Below are 20051 nucleotides of genomic sequence, written 5' to 3' on the forward strand. Positions count from 1 at the left end.
TTGTTTAGCCGGGTTCCAACTCCCTTCCCATAGTTTTACATGGAGCTGGAAATTCAGAGACCTTTGACATAAGGTTACCAGTTTAAGAACTGTGGGGTCATTGTGAACTCATTCTTTCTCTCTTCCTTTTCACAGCATTCCTTCAGCAGCACTTGATTTACTGGACCACATGCTGACGTTAGATCCTAGCAAACGTTGTACAGCTGAACAGACCCTGCAGAGTGACTTCCTTAAAGATGTCGAGCTCAGCAAAATGGATCCTCCAGAGTAAGTGCTGGTGGCCATGTAGTGACCCTAAACCTTCCCGAGGCTTCAGGAGATGAGAAATTCAAAATAATAGGTTTTTAAAAAAAAAAAAAAAAAAAAAAAAGGAACTGCAGTGGCCAACCAAATAGAGGGGTGTCCTTGAGTATTATGGTTGATAAGTTTATTGCTTTATGTTTTTTTCTTAAACAAGGAATAGATTTAGATATGATATTTGTTCTAACTGGACTCATGCTATCTTCTTTTGTCCCTGGATCCCCAGCATATTGCTCTATATAACCTCTTTGAAAGTATTCCTTCTAATTTTTGCTTTTAACCATTTCATCTTTTTTAATTCCCTATATCTGTGGTGACCATGTTATCCCACACGTGCAAGGACAGTCCTAATTTTAAATAGTTTGTCTCACTATCAAGCCATATGTCCTGAATTTTGATATAGAAAATATGGTCTATGAATGTGTCTTTCTTCCATCAGAATCTTATTAATTTCCTGTATTGTATGAGATCCTCAGAGGTTCTACACTCACATCTCACATTCTGATAGATAAAAATCTTTGACTCTCACTGACAGCATTATAGCTTTCATGTCAGAGTTTTTGGGCATTTCTTTCTTATAGAAATACTGTGTATCTTAAATGTATGAGATGTTAGTACACGAACAGGTAATATCTACAAATCTGATAATCCAAAGAAATGTTCGAATTCATTTATTGTGTTTGAATTTTGATACACTGTGATTGAAATATGTAAGCTTTTTAGTAAAAATTGGAAACTTGTTATAGAGAAATTTTGGCTATGATAATCTTTATTGTGGTAAGGTTTGACTTACTGGAATTTATTGAGTATAGGAAAGTCTGGAAATATGTTAAAATATACTAATAAACCTCACAAATGAAAATATCCAGTCATGAAATTCAGTGGGCAGAAAGAAGAAAGAACCAGTTTTTTGGTCCTTACAGACCAAGTAATACATAAATCGATTTTACACAGAGGTGATTTAATCATGATATTCTCACGTGGTTCCAAGATTTAAATTACCTTGCCTGGACTTTTTGTAGATATTAACAAGGCAGTCACCTCTGTTCTATTTATTCCCAACTGAAACTTGACCAGTAAAGGTCTCCTTTATTTTTGTTATGCCAAGCAAGAACAGTTATAAAACTTAACTGTTTGACTGGAATATGGGCATTTATATAGCAAGTGTGTCTGTGGTATTAGCAACATCTTCATTTCTCACTGTAGAAAGAAATTCTTTGGGCTTTTGGATTTTTAGTTTCTCAGACTACAATATGCCATGATTCTATTTACACTGCTACTATCTGTTTACTCACTTTTCTGGTTAGTTTTATATTTTCCTTATCCTTTCTATTTCCCCTTGCTCTTTGCCTTCCCATTTTATTTTATTTATTTTTTAAAATTTATTTATTTATTTTTGGCTGCGTTGGGTCTTCATTGCTGTGCGCAGGCTTTCTTTAGTTGCGGGGAGCGGGGGCTACTCTTTGTTGTGGTGTGTGGGCTGCTCATTGTTGTGGCTCCTCTTGTTGCAGAGCACAGGCTCTAGGCGCATGGACTTCAGTAGTTGTGGCTTGTGGGTTCTACACGCGGGCTCAGTAGTTGTGTCACATGGGCTTAGTTGCTTCATGGCATGTGGGATCTTCCCGGACCAGGGATCGAACCCAGCGTGTCCCCTGCATTGGCAGGCAGATTCTTTTTTTTTTTTTTTTTTTCCCCCGGTATGTGGGCCTCTCACTGTTGTGGCCTCTCCCGTTGCGGAGCGCAGGCTCAGCGGCCATGGCTCACGGGCCCAGCCACTCCGCGGCATGTGGGATCTTCCCGGACTGGGGCATGAACCCATGTCGCCTGCATTGGCAGGCAGACTCCCAACCACTGCACCACCAGGGAAGCCCAGGCAGGCGGATTCTTAACCACTGCACCACCAGGGAAGCCGCTGCCTTCCCATTTTAATCTCTTGTTCCTCCATTCACTCACTACTGCATTCCCACACACATTTCTTTTGTCTTTTTCCAGCCTCCCCCACTGGCAGGATTGCCATGAATTATGGAGTAAGAAACGGCGACGGCAGCGACAAAGTGGTGTTTTGGTAGAGGAGCCACCTCCACCCAAAGCCTCTCGAAAAGAAACTATCTCAGGGACAAGTGCTGAGCCTGTGAAGAACAGCAGCCCAGCACCACCTCAGCCTGCTCCTGGCAGGGTGGAGCCTGGGGCTGGGGATGCAATAGGTCAGTGCTGGCAGTGCTGGGATAGAGCCTTTGTGCTTTTACTAAGCACTTGGCAGATTTTGAAGGTCAAGTGCAAGGGTGTGTGTGTGTGTGTTTTGTTTTGTTTTTTTGTGGTACGCGGGCCTCTCACTGTTTTGGCCTCTCCCGTTGCGGAGCACAGGCTCCGGATGTGCAGGCTCAGCGGCCATGGCTCACGGGCCCAGCCGCTCCACGGCATGTGGGATCTTCCCGGACCAGGGCACGAACCCGTGTCCCCTGCATCGGCAGGCGGACTCTCAACCACTGCGCCACCAGGGAAGCCCTGTGTGTGTATGTGTGTTTTAATTTAAGATTAGATTACCCATGGCTCTCTAACATAACTGGAGCCCTGTTTTATGTTAGATTTGATAAGACCTTCTTAGAATTTAATCATGTTAAGTCACAATTGCTAAATGTAGTTAGTTCTGTAGCCTGTTATTTGATCTAAATATATCAAAAACTGTGTAATAATGAATTATTATAAACAACAAAGTAGCTCTCCTGTGGTGCAACCATTTTTTCTGAACTACAGCTATTCCTTCCTTGGCTCATTTTTCCTTCCTTGTCCACTTAAAACAGTGGTTTTCAATTCTGGCTGCACATTAGAATCATCTAAAAAGCTTTAAATGTAAACACCTCCAAACAATTGCCAGATCTCTAGGGATGGGACCTGAGGCTTCTGAATTTTAAAATCTCTCCTATTCTCATTGTAAAGCAATTATACTCTAATAAAGATATTTAAAAAACAAACAAAAAACCTCTCCTATTCTGATGTACAGTAAGGGTTGAAAATCACTGACCTTGAAGAATATAGATAAAATGAAGTCACTTTTACTCACAATACAGAGATGTTTTAATTAGTCCCTGTATTTTTAAGTGAAAATATAAAGAATAACAAATGTGTCATGACAGTTGGAGGCATGAAAAATGAGACATTCAAAGTGAAACTTCATTCATTGGGTATTGTAAGTTGCTATTGCCAATTGAAGAAGGCAGAGGTCCTTGCCTTGCCTCATCCTCTTACATTGGCTCCACTGTCTCTCCACAGGCCTCGGTGACATCACACAGCAGTTGAATCAAAGTGAATTGGCAGTGTTATTGAACCTGCTCCAGAGCCAAACCGACCTGAGTATTCCTCAAATGGCGCAGCTGCTTAACATCCACTCCAATCCAGAGATACAGCAGCAGCTGGAGGCCCTGAACCAATCCATCAGTGCCCTAACAGAAGCCACTTCCCACCAGCAGGACTCAGAGCCCACGGCCCCAGAGGAATCTTTGAAGGAGGCACCCCCTGCCCCAGTGGTCCAACCTTCCGCAGAACAGACAACCCCTGAAGCTTCAAGCACACCAGCTGACATGCAGAATATGTTGGCAGTTCTCTTGAGTCAACTAATGAAAACCCAGGAGCCAGCAGGCAACCTGGAGGAAAACAACAGTGACAAGAACAGTGGGCCACAGGGGCCCCGAAGAACTCCCACAATGCCACAGGAGGAGGCAGCAGGTAAACAGACCGGTCATGAATCTCATTGAGCTCAGGTGCTGTTGATCCTCTTAAAAATCTCTTAACATTTTCTTTTTCACATCAGTGGCCTCGGTTTCAGTCTTTCTGTCACCTAGTCTACAGGAGAACATAGCACCAAGTGCTGTATTTCTTGCCCAGCTTCTTTTATTTAAGTCTCAAAGCTTCTTAAAGCACCTTTCATGTACTGATTGTTTTTCCATCTTTCCATTTCCTAGGAAGTAGGTAAGTAAAGTCCCTGTGTTCTCACACAAGGAAACCACAACTGTAGCTATTGATGCATCTTGAACCACTGTGTGTGTGGTGGCCAGCTAGTATTGGCACTTGAAAATCTGCCTTCCAAACAAACCATTATCAGATTGTACAAATAGTCAATTGTACTCTAGTATAGTGGATGCTAGATACCAGAGTCTCGCCAGAAACATACAGTCAAGAAAGCCCTAATAAGATATCATTGTTAATCTCCTGAAGAATAATTTGAGATTTCTAAGTAGATAATTAACAAAGTACATTTCCTTTCCAAAAAATAGCATATAAAAATGATTCCTTTAAATCTGTGTTCCTGAAAGAGATAATTAAATGGACCCCAGATTAGGAATTGAGCATTATATTAAAAAAAAAAATCTGAAAAAAGGAAATATGTATACCTTGATCTCAGATGACCACAGCATACAATTTATTCGAGGGAAAAGAAGTTTAAATTTTCTAATGAATTCTGATTCACAGTCTTTACTTGCAAAATCTTTACTTATCTGAAAGTGATTCCAACTCCTTGGAAATTTTTGCTGTCCATGAAGACCCCATGAATTGGGGAATGAGAAGATGTACAAGGTCTGATGGGGTACACTAACTTTCAACTTTTAGGCTGTTGCATTCACATTTCATATGGGTTGGTATGGAGAATATATGCCTTATTTCCACTAGCACAAGGTCAAATATATAAACTATTTATCATATGTAAAGTTAAAAAAAAAACAGAAGGTAACATAAATAAAATTACCCGCTTACTTTATAGATAGGGAAACTGCAATCCAGGGAGTTTAAATAAGCCTGCCTATGGTCCCACTGCTGAAATCATATTATTGGCAGAGGCAGAACTAGAATTCCTATACTTTGTTAATGTGTTTCTTTTTAATGTGTTTCTTAATTCACTTTGCTATTATGCCATAACAATTCCAGTTGTTTTTAAGAGACTCCAGGACGTGGAATAACAGAGAAAGCAAATCTAGAATTAAAGTAGGCCTTTTTGTCTTATCTCTCATACCTTCCTTCCTTGCACCACCACCCACCCCCCAACCAAAAAAAAAAAATTCAGCTATAATCAAAATATCTGAAAGAAGTTGTTCAAGTTCAATGGCATAGTGATTGAAAGAAATTCACCCAGTAATTGAGTCAACAAGCTATCAGCCAAATGGTGAAATTGAACTAAAATTAAGGCCTGGCTCATGGCCAGAAATTGTTGGATTTACTTTTCAGAGGAGAGTAGAAATGCCATTCCTAATGATTACAGTCACTTTTGGATTATCCCGTTGGTGTCTCTCCAATGTCTCTATGTTCTTGTTTCTCCCCTGCTACCTCTCATTTGGCCATTTTAGTGTTCATTAGCACTTCCACCAGAGGGCAGACTGAGTTAGCCAGAGAAGGTAAAAATCTATCACTTTGGCTACTGTTTAGCTATTCTGTACTCGTTGGGAAAGGGTTTTGGTTGAAATCCAATGAGTAAAATGAAATTTTAAGTTATTTGTGTATTTCATTAATCCCTCCCGCCATCGGTACAGGCTGTTAAGGATTGGCATTATTGTTAATACTTTGAATCTTATAACAGTATGTTTTTTTAATGTGATCTTTACTTTTAATTCTCTTAAGATGTTTTATTAACCTTTAATAGTTCTTTACAATCCATCTGCCTTTGCTATTTTGAAATAGTCTTCATCCTCTCATACATGTGAAAGAATGTGAGCTCAAGAATTAGTTCTGTTGAAACACAGCTAGGCTATTTACATAAAAGGCAAATATGAAAAGTAGTATAGATGGAAGAAAATAAGTGTAGCTTTGTCCATTTTTGCAGTTAGGCATTTTTAAAGTTGTTTGCCCTTAGTATTAAAAAAACAAACAAACAAAAAAAACCCAAAAAAACTGGTGTTCCATTTCATGTACAGACCAAAAATACTTTAAAAAATAACTGGTACTGTGATTGATGTTCTTATGTAGTGAGATATGTAGTGTTCACGGCAAAAAGCTCTGAAATCTATAGATGTTTGTAGTCCAGTTAGCTCTCCTTTTTCTGGATGTCTACTTTTCAAGTTGTGAGTTTTCTATAGCTAATTCTTTTGTCCTTTAATTCAGTTTTCTCTACCACCTAGTCAACCAGCCAGTCTGTTAACAAGTAGCTTGGGTGCGTATTGTATATAGGATGACCACCTTGTCCCTGTACTGTCCTGGTTTTAAAACTGAAAGCAACCTGGGAACCCCCTCAGTCCCAGGCAAATTGGGACTCTTGGTCACCCTACTTGTATGTTACACACCGACCTTATCCTCCTACTGCTCAACAGTTTTGTAGTGTTTTCAGAGTACTTTCATCTGCACGCTAAGGGCATGCTTACTTTCCTGATTGTTTTTGCAAAATATAATTGTGGTAAATATACAACCAAAATACCTAATGATAACTATAAAAACTACTTTTGGCTTGCCTGAGTAATGACTTTATATCACTATCTCAGATAATAATAAAGAATTGATTATATGGACATTTAAAAATATGCTTCCATAGGGAACAGAAAAATCAATCATTTGGAAGATATCCCAAAACTTTAAGTCTTTTCTTCAGCAGGATGACTCCCAACTCTCTAAAGTCACAGTTCTGATTGTACTTGGTTTTGTGTGTCCTCAAACTCACGCCATTGTACATGTCTAGTCTCTTGCCTTGGCAGGAGTTCATTATCAGACAATGATTGCCATGGTTAGGCAAAGTAATCCAGCAGTGGGTGACAAAAACTTTAGGGAGTGGTTCTAGTAAGATCTTTGGAAAGACAGAGTGTAGTATTAGTTCAATACATTTCTAAATACTCGTTTCTTGTCACTGTCTCCAAGATAAACAGATGTTTATCAACATCCCATTCTGCATGACATTGCTATAGTGATTTTTTATAATTACTGTAACAAAGGAAACTGAATGACAGTATGGTGGTTAATATCCTATTCTTCAGAATGTGATTATGGGGAAAAGGGACTCAAGTTGGGAGAAGCAAGTGTATAATTTATACATGACGGTAATGGAAGGTTTTTACTTTATTTCAGCTCTCCTGTATATTCTTTTAGTTCTGTTTTACGTGTTAACCTTATATCATCAAACGTTCTGTAAAATGTGTTAGCTAAGTCCATATAAGGTCTCCTATTGTACAGCAAGATTATGTCCTAGATATGTGACCACAGCATTTGTATTGTTCCCTCTCATCTTCCTTCTTTCTAATTTTCATTAATGTTTTGATCCAACAGCAAAAAAGGGGCGGGGAGGCTACCAACAGCCTACATATTAGGACAATTCCTTAAGGAAGGAAATGGAGGAAATCTCAGACAAAAATCAGGACAATCATTTGAAATATATGATCTTTTTACACCAGCTGTTAGATCCAGAATGCAACTGTTTTACTTTTAATCACTTGATTTTATTTATAAATTGCGATTTCCTGATCCCAAGGTTTTATTCTTTATATATATTTGGTTACTTGTATTGATATTTGTTTATGTCGGGCAGTGTGTGTGTGTGTGTGTGTGTCTGTGTGTGTCTGTGTGTTTGTGTTTATAGTCACATGTGATTTTTAAGATGGTGTTTAAAAGAAGTAACCCTTCCACAGCATGTCCTCCTCACATTCTTCCACCAGAGAAGAGGCCCCCTGAGCCCCCCGGACCTCCACCGCCGCCACCTCCACCCCCTCTGGTTGAAGGCGATCTTTCCAGCGCCCCCCAGGAGTTGAACCCAGCCGTGACAGCCGCCTTGCTGCAACTTTTATCCCAGCCTGAAGCAGAGCCTCCTGGCCACCTGCCACATGAGCACCAGGCCTTGAGACCAATGGATTACTCCACCCGACCCCATCCCAACAGGACTTACGGAAACAATGATGGGCCTGAAACAGGGTTCAGTGCCACTGACACTGATGAACGCCACTCTGGTCCAGCCTTGACAGAATCCTTGGCCCAGACCCTGGTGAAGAACAGGACCTTCTCGGGCTCTGTGAGCCACCTTGGGGAGTCTAGCAGTTACCAGGGCACAGGGTCAGTGCAGTTCCCAGGGGACCAGGACCTCCGTTTTGCCAGGGTCCCCTTAGCATTACACTCAGTGGTCGGGCAACCATTCCTGAAGGCTGAGGGAAGCAGCAACTCTGTGGTACATGCAGAGACCAAATTGCAAAACTATGGGGAGCTGGGGCCAGGAACCACTGGGGCCAGCAGCTCAGGAGCAGGCCTTAACTGGGGGGCCCCAGCTCAGTCTTCTGCTTATGGAAAACTCTATCGGGGGCCTACAAGAGTCCCTCCAAGAGGGGGAAGAGGGAGAGGAGTTCCTTACTAACCCAGAGACTTCAGAGTCCTGAACGATTCCTTCCCTATCCATCCTTCCACCCAGTCCTCTGAACCTTTAATGAAATCATTTGCCAGAGTGAGGTAATCATCTGCATTTGGCTACTGCAAAGCTGTCTGTTGTATTTCTTGCTCACTTGCCACTAGCAAGCAACTTATAAAATAGTGATGTTGGCACCAGTTCCCCCTGGATGGGCTATAGCCAGAACATTTACTTCAGCTCTACCTAGTAAATATAAGTAGAGAATACGGAGAGGGTCATTAAATTGAAAAGTAAATGTTTAATTAGTTCATTGCCTGTACTTCTTGAGCAGAAGAAAAAGGAAACAGTTTCAATTCTGAGATGGTTCAGGAGAGGCTCTCTTTAGGTTTTTAAAGTTTTGTGGGTTTTTTGTTTTTGTTTTTTTAAGAGAATAGTGTTCACAAAATTTGAGCTGCTCTTAGGCTTTTGCTATAAGGGAAACAGAGTGACTGGCTGATTTAAATAAATGTTTCCTTCCTCTCCACCATCTCACATTTTTGCTTTCAAGTGAACTCTTTTTTTACCCCATTGAGCATCTTGAACATACCTTTTTTCCAAATAAATTGCTTGTCCTTAAAGTTTGCTCCACTTTGAGAAAAGACATGCCCTATCTCTCCCTGCACATGAAGCAGGTTGTAGAAAGTGGCGTTCTTGGGCAAGTAGGTAGACTTTACCCCATCTCTTACCTTTTTTACCCCATCTTTATAGTTTTTCTTTCGCTCTCTCTCTCTGTCCTCTCTTTTTTGAGGCATTTGTTTGGAAAAAAATAATTGTTGAGATGCCCAAAAACCTGGGATAATTCTTTACTTTTTTTGAAATAAAGGAAAGGAAATTCAAACTCCTATATTGTTCTCTGTAAATCTTCAATTCTAAAATGTTTTTTGGTTTTTTTAAAACCACGTTCTGATGGTGAAGTTGATTTGTAGATGCAACCAGCCTAGGACATTGCTGCTGAGCTAGGATAGGAGATGATGCCTCCATACATGGAGGGCTACTAAGATCAGTTAGCATACATATTGTTTACGCATATATTTTTATGTCAAGAAAAACCTTTGAAACAGAGCATTGTAATATTGTCAAAGAGAAAAAAATACATCCTGAAAATACATGGAAATGTAACTTAGTTTAGGGTGGATATTTTTCTGAAGATGTATCACTACCTGAGACCTTTTTTTAAAAAATAATTTTAAAAGAGCAGACCATAAGAAAGAACAGTATTGACATATACACATCTCAGCATGTATATCCTGCCAATTCTTTTAGGGATTTTCCTCCAGAGAGGTTTGATTTTGGTTTTGGTAAAAGGGGTTAAATTATGACTTCATGGCAAGAATTTTGCCTTATTATAAACAAAATGGAAGAGGGAAAGGCTTTCAGGGTGGGATAACCTGGGAGGTTTCTCATTCTGGCTTCCAGTTTTGTGTGAGTACCAGCATATAATGTGTTTTAAAAACATAAACATTTAAATAAATTATCTGCACAGACCTAGACCTTTGTGAAACGTAGGTTAGTCCCGTTTTACAAAGAAAAGGCAAATACGTTTCAGCCTCTTGGAGAATAGTTTACAGACCTCAACTCAAAGTTTCATGTTTCAATGCCAAGTTCTTATATTAAAAAATAAACACTACTTGTAAGAGAGAGGTGCGTTAATTAAAAAATAAAACAAAAACAACAACAAAAAAAAAACTTTAAAGAAATGAAAGAAGAACCCTCTTCTGATACTTACATGAAGACTATTTTCCCCTGTTACTGAAATAGGCAGATATTTGGTGTGTGCATTTCTTTATTATTCTCTGGGTTTTGGTCTGGCCTTGCCCTCAGGGCCAAACACTGATTAAAAAGAGAACCTTCTAGCCATTTTGGCATTGATGGCTTTTTATACCAGTGTGTCCGATTAGATTTGCTAGGCTCACTGACATGCTATTGGTAAATTGCATTAAAGTTCATCTGAACCTTTTGTCTGTTGACTTCTTAGTCCTCAGACATGGGCCTTTATATTTTAGAATATTTGAATTAGAGTCATTGAGCCCTGCTCTCCCATTTTTGATTAAAGAACTTAAGCCTTGGATACTTTCAAAAGTATCCAGTGAGAAAAATCGGTTTCCCATCAAATATGAATAAAATTCTCTATATATTTTAATTGTATTTTGGTTATCAGCAGTCATCAATAGTGTTTTTCCCTCTCCACCCCTTATTTTTAATTATGCCAAATACTCTAAATAATATACTTAAGTCTCCATTCCCCCATCCCTACTACTAGGGATGGGGGTGAGTATGTGTGTGTGTGTGTTTGTGTATGTATGATCCCATCTCAACCCCCACCCCCATTTTGGGAGTCTAACCTTTAAAAAGAAAAAAAAATATTTTGGACTATTTCTAAAGGCGGAGGGACAAAGAAACAACCTGTAATCTGTCTGGAGGAAGAAGAGGTATTTGCTAATTTTTCAGCTATGTTATCTATAAACGTGATGGAAGTACAGGTTTGGCAGAATTTCTGCTTGGCTATTAGAAAATTACAAACCCAGTTATATTCAAAAGTGGTTTTGGTTTTAGTTACTGAACCATGGGAGATATTGTCCATTAAATACATTATTTTGAACAGATGAGAAGTCTGATTCTGTTCACGAATGAGAGGCAAAACTGGTTTGACCATGATCATTTTTGTGTTTTGAAAACAAATTTGCCTGACCCAGTTTCTTTAGTTTTTTCCTTCAACTGTCCATGGGAACAATAAGGATTTGAAAACATCAGATCTATATGTTTAAAAGCAGGGCAGTTAGCACAAATTTGTAAGTAGGATTTCTGTTAGCTTATTCCATAGACATCACCCAGCCGTGTGTGTGTGTGTGTGTGTGTGTGTGTGTGTGTGTGTGTGTGTGTGTGTGTGTGTGTGTGTGTGTGTGTGTGTGTGTGTGTGTGTGTGTGTGTGTGTGTGTGTGTGTAATATGCATATATAGTTACAGTACTAAAATGGTTACCAGCAGGTTTTGAGAGAGAATGCTGCATCAGAAAAGTGTCAGTTGCCACCTCTCTCCCTGATTTAGGTTCCTGACACTGTATTCCTTTCTCTCTCTTGTTTTTGCCCCCCATCGGGTTTACCTTGTCTATGTATAGATATTTTGTAATATATTAAATTTTTTCTTTCAGTTTATAAAAATGGAAAGTGGAGATTGGAAAATTAAATATTTCCTGTTACTATACCACTTTTGCTCCATTGCATTTACTTCTTAATCTGTACCCTTTGAGCAGATCTAATTATATGTATAAAGGGCATTTCTCCTCCACTTTATCCTAGGGGTTCTTTGTCTCAGAATCTCTGTAGACTCATAAATTATCACAAAAAAAAAGTTCTCAGGATTTGAAGAGGTGCTTCAAAACACTAGACTAGGAACTAGAGAATAAAGAATTGGGGGAAATCATAAGATGTGATTTTCTAAAGTAAAAAACAGTTGTACAAAAGTAATGATGGTGCTAGGCCATCAAAAGAGTTGAGCTTCATGTACCCTGACTCCTCCTGAAAGGAGAGGTAAGTGGGTTTGAGCTCAACTGTCATCAAGAGAAGTTGGTAAGAAGCTGTTTAGACCAAAAAAAAATAGTCTCTTAAATCAGAAACTCTCACCCTCACGCCAGTTCCTGTGTTGCCTTGAGTAGGGCCAGCATGGGGATGGATTAGTGTTGCTAGTTCTGTTGAGATTTCCTGATACATTGCCAATCCAGGAAGTAAATAGAAGTTATTTATAAGGGTAAAATTCCTATTATTTCCAAAATCTTTTCCTGTCTCCACATGAGAAAATTGCTTTCCCTTCCCTTTCATGGTTTAGGACACTGGGGACTAAACGTTCCCTTGTAATATGTGCTACAGTCCTGCTAGTTATGACATAAGTAGGCAGAGGACAGGAAAAAAAAAAAGCATCAGGAGACAGCAAGAGGGGAGAACAGGTATCAGGAAGTTGTGAGTGGGGTAAGCAATCATACAAGGTTAAGGGGTACACCAGCACAAGGAAATTGGGAAGAAATCTGATTCAAAAACGTGATGATGAGGGTTGCCAGCTTGTTTTTGAATCCCCACAGTTTAAGTAAGATGTTTCCTTGCCTGTGGGCTGTCATGTCTTTACCCAGAAGGAGAATGGAGGGCTCAAGATTGTTCCACTTCCTGGAGTCCTGTGTTCCTTGTTACCCTCCAGAGAAAAGGAATTCGTTTTTGATCTTTATGTACTGCAAGTTCATGACTAGGAGTGTGAACTTCAACCTAGTAGAGAATATTGTTTCCACTTCATAGCAATGGCTGTCTTCAATTCTGGGCCTGAAAGTTGAGGACCTAACTAACCTGGACTTTTTTCTCTATCACACTCAAGGCTATTTCTAAGTAGAAGCCATACTGTTCAGTACCTAAATTTCTTGGGCACTATCTTTTCCTAGACAGGCATCCTTAACTGTGTGGTAAGGTTAATGCCTCAAGGAAGTTAACAGTTAATATTCTTTGTGCTGAACTGGGATTTACATTGTTACTAAAGACTGCCCAATAGCTTGCCTTTTTTTTTTTTTTTTTTTTTGGTATTGAGTTACTTCTCTGTTCACAACTTAGTCATCCTGAACGGCTAGGTGGAATGGAAGTGGGGAGTTCCTCAAGTGAGTAAATATTCAAACATTCCAAGGGAAAAATGGAACTGCTGAGTCTTCTGGTTGTCCTGAGAGGAAAGGTGAGCATTCCTGGACACTTTGGTTAATTTTACTGTCCAGGTGTGGCATTTCTAGTGTTCCTATATAGCCTTAGGAATACTCTCAAGTGAGAGTATACTCCAAGCCAGTTGGGGGAGGTATGACACCTAAAGGAATTACTGGTGGTACTCTACCACTCCTCACCATGTGCAGCTATCTCTCCATCTCCTGTCCACCCACTTCCTTTCATTTCCTATTTTTCTCTCTTCTCCCAACTCACTACCCAACTCACATGCTTTAGTCCTGCCAGAAATATTGATTGATTAACCCTGCAGGGTATTTAGAGTTATTGCTGCTTAGTAGTTTTGAAGGGTAGTGAGAAGCAATTCAGGAGACAAATGTCTATTCCAAATCCTCAACTTAATGGGGTGAGAGGTGAAGGAGAAAGTAAGATAACTTTCTTATTGCTAAAAGCTATGAAAGGAGCTTTTAATATATGTTGTGTGGGGTACAAGAGATTCTTTAACTGGTTAACCTTTGCTTCTTCATTCTCTTCCCTCATATCCTGAGACTGTTGCTTTTGCTGATAACATTTCGAAGCTCGGTTGCAGATGGTGTCTATAGGAAGTAAAGCTTGATGAAAAGAGGGCCCTGCTATCCTTGAGAAAGCAGATGAGGGTTGCTTTGATGTCCTGGTGATTTAATCACTAGGTTGCCAAAACACTGGACCACTGGGTTGCTCTCATATCTCTGTCTCAAGAATTGCTAGTCCAAGGCTGAGAGAAAGAGGCTGATATGCAGTTAGTCTTTAATACTCCCTAGGTGGGTAGTTGTTAGCCAAGCCTTCTCAATATGCAGCCTTCAGCCACATCATACTTCTCTGGAATGAGAGGGTATAGCCATAAAGTAAATTCATTCAGACATATGTTCCCTAGGACCTGGAAATAGATGGATTTGGGGATGTTTTGCTCTGGCATAGTTGTAACCTGAAGATAATATTGATAGCTCTAAAAGAATGAAGGACATTGTATCCGAGCCAAACCATCCCTGACGCTGTCAACATGGAGAAACCTTAAAAAGGCTATAATGTAGCAAAGCTACATTGAAGGCGCCTGCCTGATGGGTTGTCTCAAGGAGAGGATCTTTCTTCCTCTTGTGTTTGATGAGGGACACCCTTGGTGAGGATCAGCTTGTAGACAGATAGCCCTCCCTACCAAGGCTAACGCAGTTTTGAATGCTTTTGGCCCTGGAGAAAGGAGGCTGAATTCAGAGACCTAGAGAAAGCCTAGGAGTCTGATCCCTTTTATAAATTCAGGAACTTCTAGGTTTGGCCTTGTATCAGTATTTGCAATTTCTGTTAGGGGACCAAAGACCTCATATAAAATGAAGCAATATGAGAAGGAGATGGAAATAAGGGAAAGAAGGGAGAACCAGAGGAGTCTGGGGGTGGGGCTGCAGAAAGAAACAGTGTATCATTGCTTATAAAGAAGAGATACAGATATGAGGATGGAAGGAAAAATTGTTGTTGGGGTACTGAAAGGGGATAAGTGCCTTAAAGGTTCACAATTCATTTCAAGGAAGCCCCATTAAAGAGTAAAGTGTCCCCTTGATTACAGTAGTGTTACCTTTATGGTTGGAGGATGAGCCTGGAACCCTTAAGCTGGGGGATGCTCTGCAGACAGTTTCACAAGGGAAGCTAGATTATATTAAGCAAATAATTTATATCAAGGACATTTTTCTTAGCACTGCTATCTATGTAGTTCAAGAGAGTATTTCAGGAATAAGAAGGAAATGATATGGATGCATCAAGCTAAAAATTATTTGTATTTTTGGAGTTCTAAAACTCTCCTGCAAGTGGTTCTGTATGTTTTAGGTCAACCTGCATTAGACCCAAGTGAGGATGATGCATAGAAGAGCAAACAAACCAGAAGATGTGAATTAGAGTCACAGAATGTTAGAGCTACAAAAGGACATTAATTTGTCTAGTTCAGTGCCGTCGTTAGCCAGTGAAAAAACAGACCCAAAACGGTTGAGAAAGTGTTGGGAGGAAGAAGGGAAAGAATGGGGAACTAACGTTGTCTGGAACCTACTGTGTCAGATACCATAGTACCTTTGCTTTTATTATCTGGATTATTAAGCACCTTGAGGCCAAGGGATGGAAAGAATAAAAGGCAAATCCTTATTGTCCTGAGCAATATGTAGGAGATAAAGGGGGGTGGCAGATAATTTTTGCCTGTCTAAGCACACAGGGCTAAACTAGAGGAAGTGGAGTCAACATTTGAGAGTGAGGTTAATCTAAGGAAGTACTTGCTAAGTAGTTGAGAGAGACTCATGAATAACTTCTCTATTCCTAGGTACCTTCCAAAAATGTGATGGGTCAGAGGCAGGCTAGAGACAAGGCTGGTAGGAAACAAGATTACTATTGCCTCTGGGATTGATTTCATTCTAGAAAATCAGGTCATGACCTGAGAACATAGGATTAATCTTAGAAATAGGGAACAAAATGGGGCTTCTCATCCTAAGGGGTCTTAAAAAAATAGTATATATACTATGAATTAAGAAGATAAACAAAATCCTATGGTTACTGTATATATATATTTTTTTTAGGTTTTTGTTTTGTTTTGCAACACACTTTGAAGTCATGTTCAATGTTGGTAAGGGTAGGTGGCAGCCTGAAAACTGACATTGAGAATAAGATTGTATTTCTTGTAGTTGTTTGATATGATATCCCGAATTATACCATGAGGGCTGCTTCTATGGGGAGCAGTAATATCATTAGCTGGATCATGTCCTGAGTACAGGGCAACTTCTGGGGAAGATGATGAGAGGGTCCCAACTTTAGGAAGCTTCTGGGTCTAGTGAGAGATGAGGCTTATACCTGGTGGGAAGTAGGGAAATAAGTACATTAATGCAGGTTATAAAATAAAATAGTAACATAGTACAGAAGGAACCAAAGCAAAGAAGTAATCAGAAAAACTGGAGTTAACCAGAAAAGATTCCTCGAAGGTAATGAGGATAGAGGACATGAAACAGAAGAGAGGAAGGTGATCAGAGGGAGAAAACTTATGGAAAGCTTATGTGTTTTGTGCAGAGGGCTATGAGTGGAGTAGTCAGGGTAGTACGGGAAAGGAATATTAGGAACCGAAGTTGGAGGAGCAATCTTGTTGGCCTGAATGAGGAATTTGAATTTGATTTGGTAAGCAGTAACACAGCAGAGCATGATGAGATGAATATGACGTTGAGGCCTTTTGCAGCTATACTAGGTCATGGAAGCAGGAAAGCTTGCTAGGATATTATTGTTCTTAACCAGATGTAAGGCCCCAAGAGCCAGGACTAGAGTAGGACAAGGGGAAGGAGATGAAAGAGAGGGGGCAGTAGAATTAGCAAGACTTGATGATAGTTTGGATGTGAGGGGAGGAATAGAAGATAGGCTGAAGATGATAACCCCAGGACGTATTTATGCTGTTGATGGTGATGAGAACTTGGAAAGAGGTAGCTGCTTTGTTTTTAATAAGTAGAAAGTGTTTACTTTATTAACCAATTGATGGACTATGTCTATGTTCATTATTGCGGAGTCTAGGAGGAGGCACAGCCCCTGGAAAATAGTTGAGCACATGCTATGTGCCCAGATGATCACCTGCACTCTGCCTTTTTCAGGTTGGAGAACCAAGTGAAAGAGAGTTTATTCCTGGGGTGTACCCGCAGACTTCAGGAATGCTATCCCACTCTGGATCTGGGAAAGAAAATACAGTTTTTTTGCCAGTTTCTTCCCCTTTAATGCTTTGAAAATGGGATAGGACTAGCCTGTGGCAGCATGTGCCTGTGGATGCACAATTCTCTGGCTTGATTCTTGGAAGGCCTTTTTCTCTCCCTCCCTGGGGGTCATTTGTATCTCTGGTTCCTGCTCCCAGAGCCATAAAGTGGGAGCCCCCATTTATTAATTGGGTTGGGACTGGGGAAGGGGTCGGCAGGGGACTCTTTAGTGCAGCCGGCGGGGGTCTTCCCGAATGAGCCCATTAGCCAGCCCCAATGGCAGCTGAAACGGGGCCGCAGCCAAGTCCTCTCGGTTTCAAAAACCCTCTGTTGCCTGCAGCAGATCAGAACAAGGCCTGCGGGAGCCCTTAGCTTCTGATTGCAGCTGTGAGGAAGGACAAAACAATTTATAGGAAGCCAAGTATCTCCTGTCTCACTGTCTCTTCCTTTCTGACTTTGGGGAGGGAGAAGACTGGGATGTGGTGTCCCCTCCCACTATAGCTTCTTACAAGGCATGTATAGGCCTAAGTAGGAGAGAACAGGAGTGAGTGTATATGCATTGATCGGACATTTACGTCTATGCTCCTGAAGTGTTTACACATGTCCTCGCTTTCTTCTTCCATCCACACACAGTTGTGTTGGCTAAGCAGTCACTGGTTATACGGGGCTCCCTAGGGTGAGTGTGCTCAGTGTGTTAGGGGGGCATGCTTGTCATACTCTTTCCTGCCACATACCTGCCTTTTCTCCTATCTGCTTTCAAGATTCAAGGTTAGAATTAGATCACCTTTTTAACATCTTTTCTTCATAATCAGAGGAGTTTGGCCTCCTGCTGGAACTCACTTATTTGTCCCTTTAGTTAAGCCAGCATGAGAAAGGCAGGCATCTACAGGGGAGCTTCTTTATGCAGTGGCCCTGAGAGAAAGGTGTGAAGGGCAGGAATATCTCACTTCCTGATGGAAGGACACTTGTGTCTTCTTCCTGATAGAATCATAGATGGCCAGAGCTAGAAAGGGAACTAGAGACCACCTAATTCAACTTCTCAGTTTACAGAGCAAGAAACTGAGGCTTAGGGAAGGGAAATGCCTTGTCCACAGTCTCACAGTGAGTTAGTGGCAGCCAGCCAAGATTAGAATCCAAGAGCATCAATTCCTGACAGCCCTGTGCTTCCTCCAGAAAGGAAGGTAGGGCTGTGAGATTTTGAGGGGGGAAGGACAGATTGAGGGGGAAAGTTAGGTTTAAAAAAATTAGTAGAAAAACTGAGAAGCTTTATATATTTTTACCTCAAAGATTAATCTTTCAATGACATGAAAATTGTACAACTGTAATTTTATTTAGAGTCAAGAACTCTGGTTCGTTGGGAAGCAAGTGGCAAGCCACAGCCAAATATCCTGATGCCTCAGAGTTACACCATAGTTCTAGGAGCTTGTTGCCAACTATCTCTGGCGGTTGGATAGTAGGGAAGAGATCCTCAGAGGCATTGTGAGGAATTTACCCCAAAGCTCAACTCAGGCTCCTTTGCATTATAATACAGCTATATTGAAAAATAAAATCAGAAGGAAAGGAGAAAGAAAACACCTCACTTGCTGGGAAACTAAGGGGAATTGCTGAATGAGAGAAGGGATTATAGAACTCTGAGTAAAATAAAATATTCTCTGAGATTACAGGCAAATGGGGGTGGGGCTGTACTCCTCCCCCCTGTTATTTAGCTTTGGGTTGGTTTTCTCCTTTGTTGGGGCGGAAGGAGGGTGGTGTGCTCCACAATGACCTAAGCCCTGAATAGTGTGCTCAATGGACTGACATGCACAGCAGGTTCTAAAGTCATCTCACTCTGGTACTGAGACTCCCCTCGCCTCTTTGGACCTCTCCCAGATGTTTCTACAGTCCCTTCCAATGCTTATTTTCTGAGCATGAGTCTGGGAGCTACTGACGTGCAGGGAGGGGAATGCTAACGAGTTCCTAAAGTGGAAGCAGTATCTTGGAGGGAGTAAGGCAGTTTAGAGATAGAAAGAATTATAGGTCTGGGTCAGAGGGGCCGGGAGGCTGCAAAATGAGTATTGACTGCTCTTGACATATAGATCCCAGTACATATCTTTACGTTTTCTCCATCACACCCTGGTTGATAGCACAGGAGGAATGTGGAGTTGGTCCCCGTGCAGATTAATCCCTACACAGGGAGTGTATAGACCTACCTGCCCAAATTGCATCAAATCTGCTGTCCCACAAACCTCCTTTCTATCTCATAGGACCTTTTTCTGGCCTCTGAGCCTTTCTTCAAGAAGCTGTTTTGGACAAGAGAGGCTTCAAATACAATCTGATTATCTGATCTAAAACTAGATGCCCTCCTTTGAGTCACTTTCTTGCATTAACTTTCCATTAGCCTTGAACCTTCGTTGCCCTTTATAATTCTGGGTTTCACAGCTTCTATTTCTGTTGAATTCCTAACTTTTAAGTATAGGAACCATGGTTTTTTACTTTATCAGACTGGGAGCTAGTTCCCTGGAGCGAGGAATCTTAGAACACTTACAACTCTCTTTGGGAGCATACTTAAGGTTCACCAGAATCCTTCTCAGCTCTGTGAATTAGAAGAGTGGTGACCATCGCCATCACTTTACCTACCAAGGCCATGCTCCCTGGGTGAAAGCCCATAGACCCTTTTTGGTGTCTAATCCCTTATCTCATTTCTAATATAACCTGAATTTTCTTTTACAGGTGGCAGCAGCAGTAGGAGTGATGGCCCCTGAGGAATTTGGTAATGTCCATCAATTACCTGACATCCGGACCCCTGCAAAATTCAGTCTCTTTCACAGACTTTAAGGCCAGGTAGGGACCTTAAGCCAATCAGAGGCCACTGGCCTGCTTTTGTAAGGGATTAATACACACACACACACACACACACACACACACACACACACACACACACACACACACACACACACACACACACACACAGTCTCAGGGAAGTTCTTATACCCAAAGATGTCCAGAGGAGTTTCCTTAGCTT

The 20051-nt window shown here is 40.8% G+C and overlaps 1 protein-coding gene across 7 annotated transcripts in view; it reads left to right on the top strand.

Annotated features, from left to right (window-relative positions):
- CDK12 (cyclin dependent kinase 12) overlaps window positions 1-20051 on the top strand; it is a 63685-nt gene that overhangs the window by 31253 nt on the left and 12381 nt on the right. For 2 of the 7 annotated variants that reach the window (XM_060132799.1, XM_060132800.1), the window contains exons 11-14: window positions 136-267; window positions 2293-2504; window positions 3571-4023; window positions 7896-11841. In XM_060132799.1, coding sequence (XP_059988782.1) covers window positions 136-267; window positions 2293-2504; window positions 3571-4023; window positions 7896-8608 — 1510 coding nt within the window. In that variant the 3' untranslated portion in view covers window positions 8609-11841. The other 5 variants (XM_060132802.1, XM_060132804.1, XM_060132801.1 and 2 more) reach the window with 5 other exon arrangements.

This window comes from Lagenorhynchus albirostris, chromosome 20, assembly GCF_949774975.1.
Source record: "Lagenorhynchus albirostris chromosome 20, mLagAlb1.1, whole genome shotgun sequence".
Classification (NCBI taxonomy): domain Eukaryota; kingdom Metazoa; phylum Chordata; class Mammalia; order Artiodactyla; family Delphinidae; genus Lagenorhynchus; species Lagenorhynchus albirostris.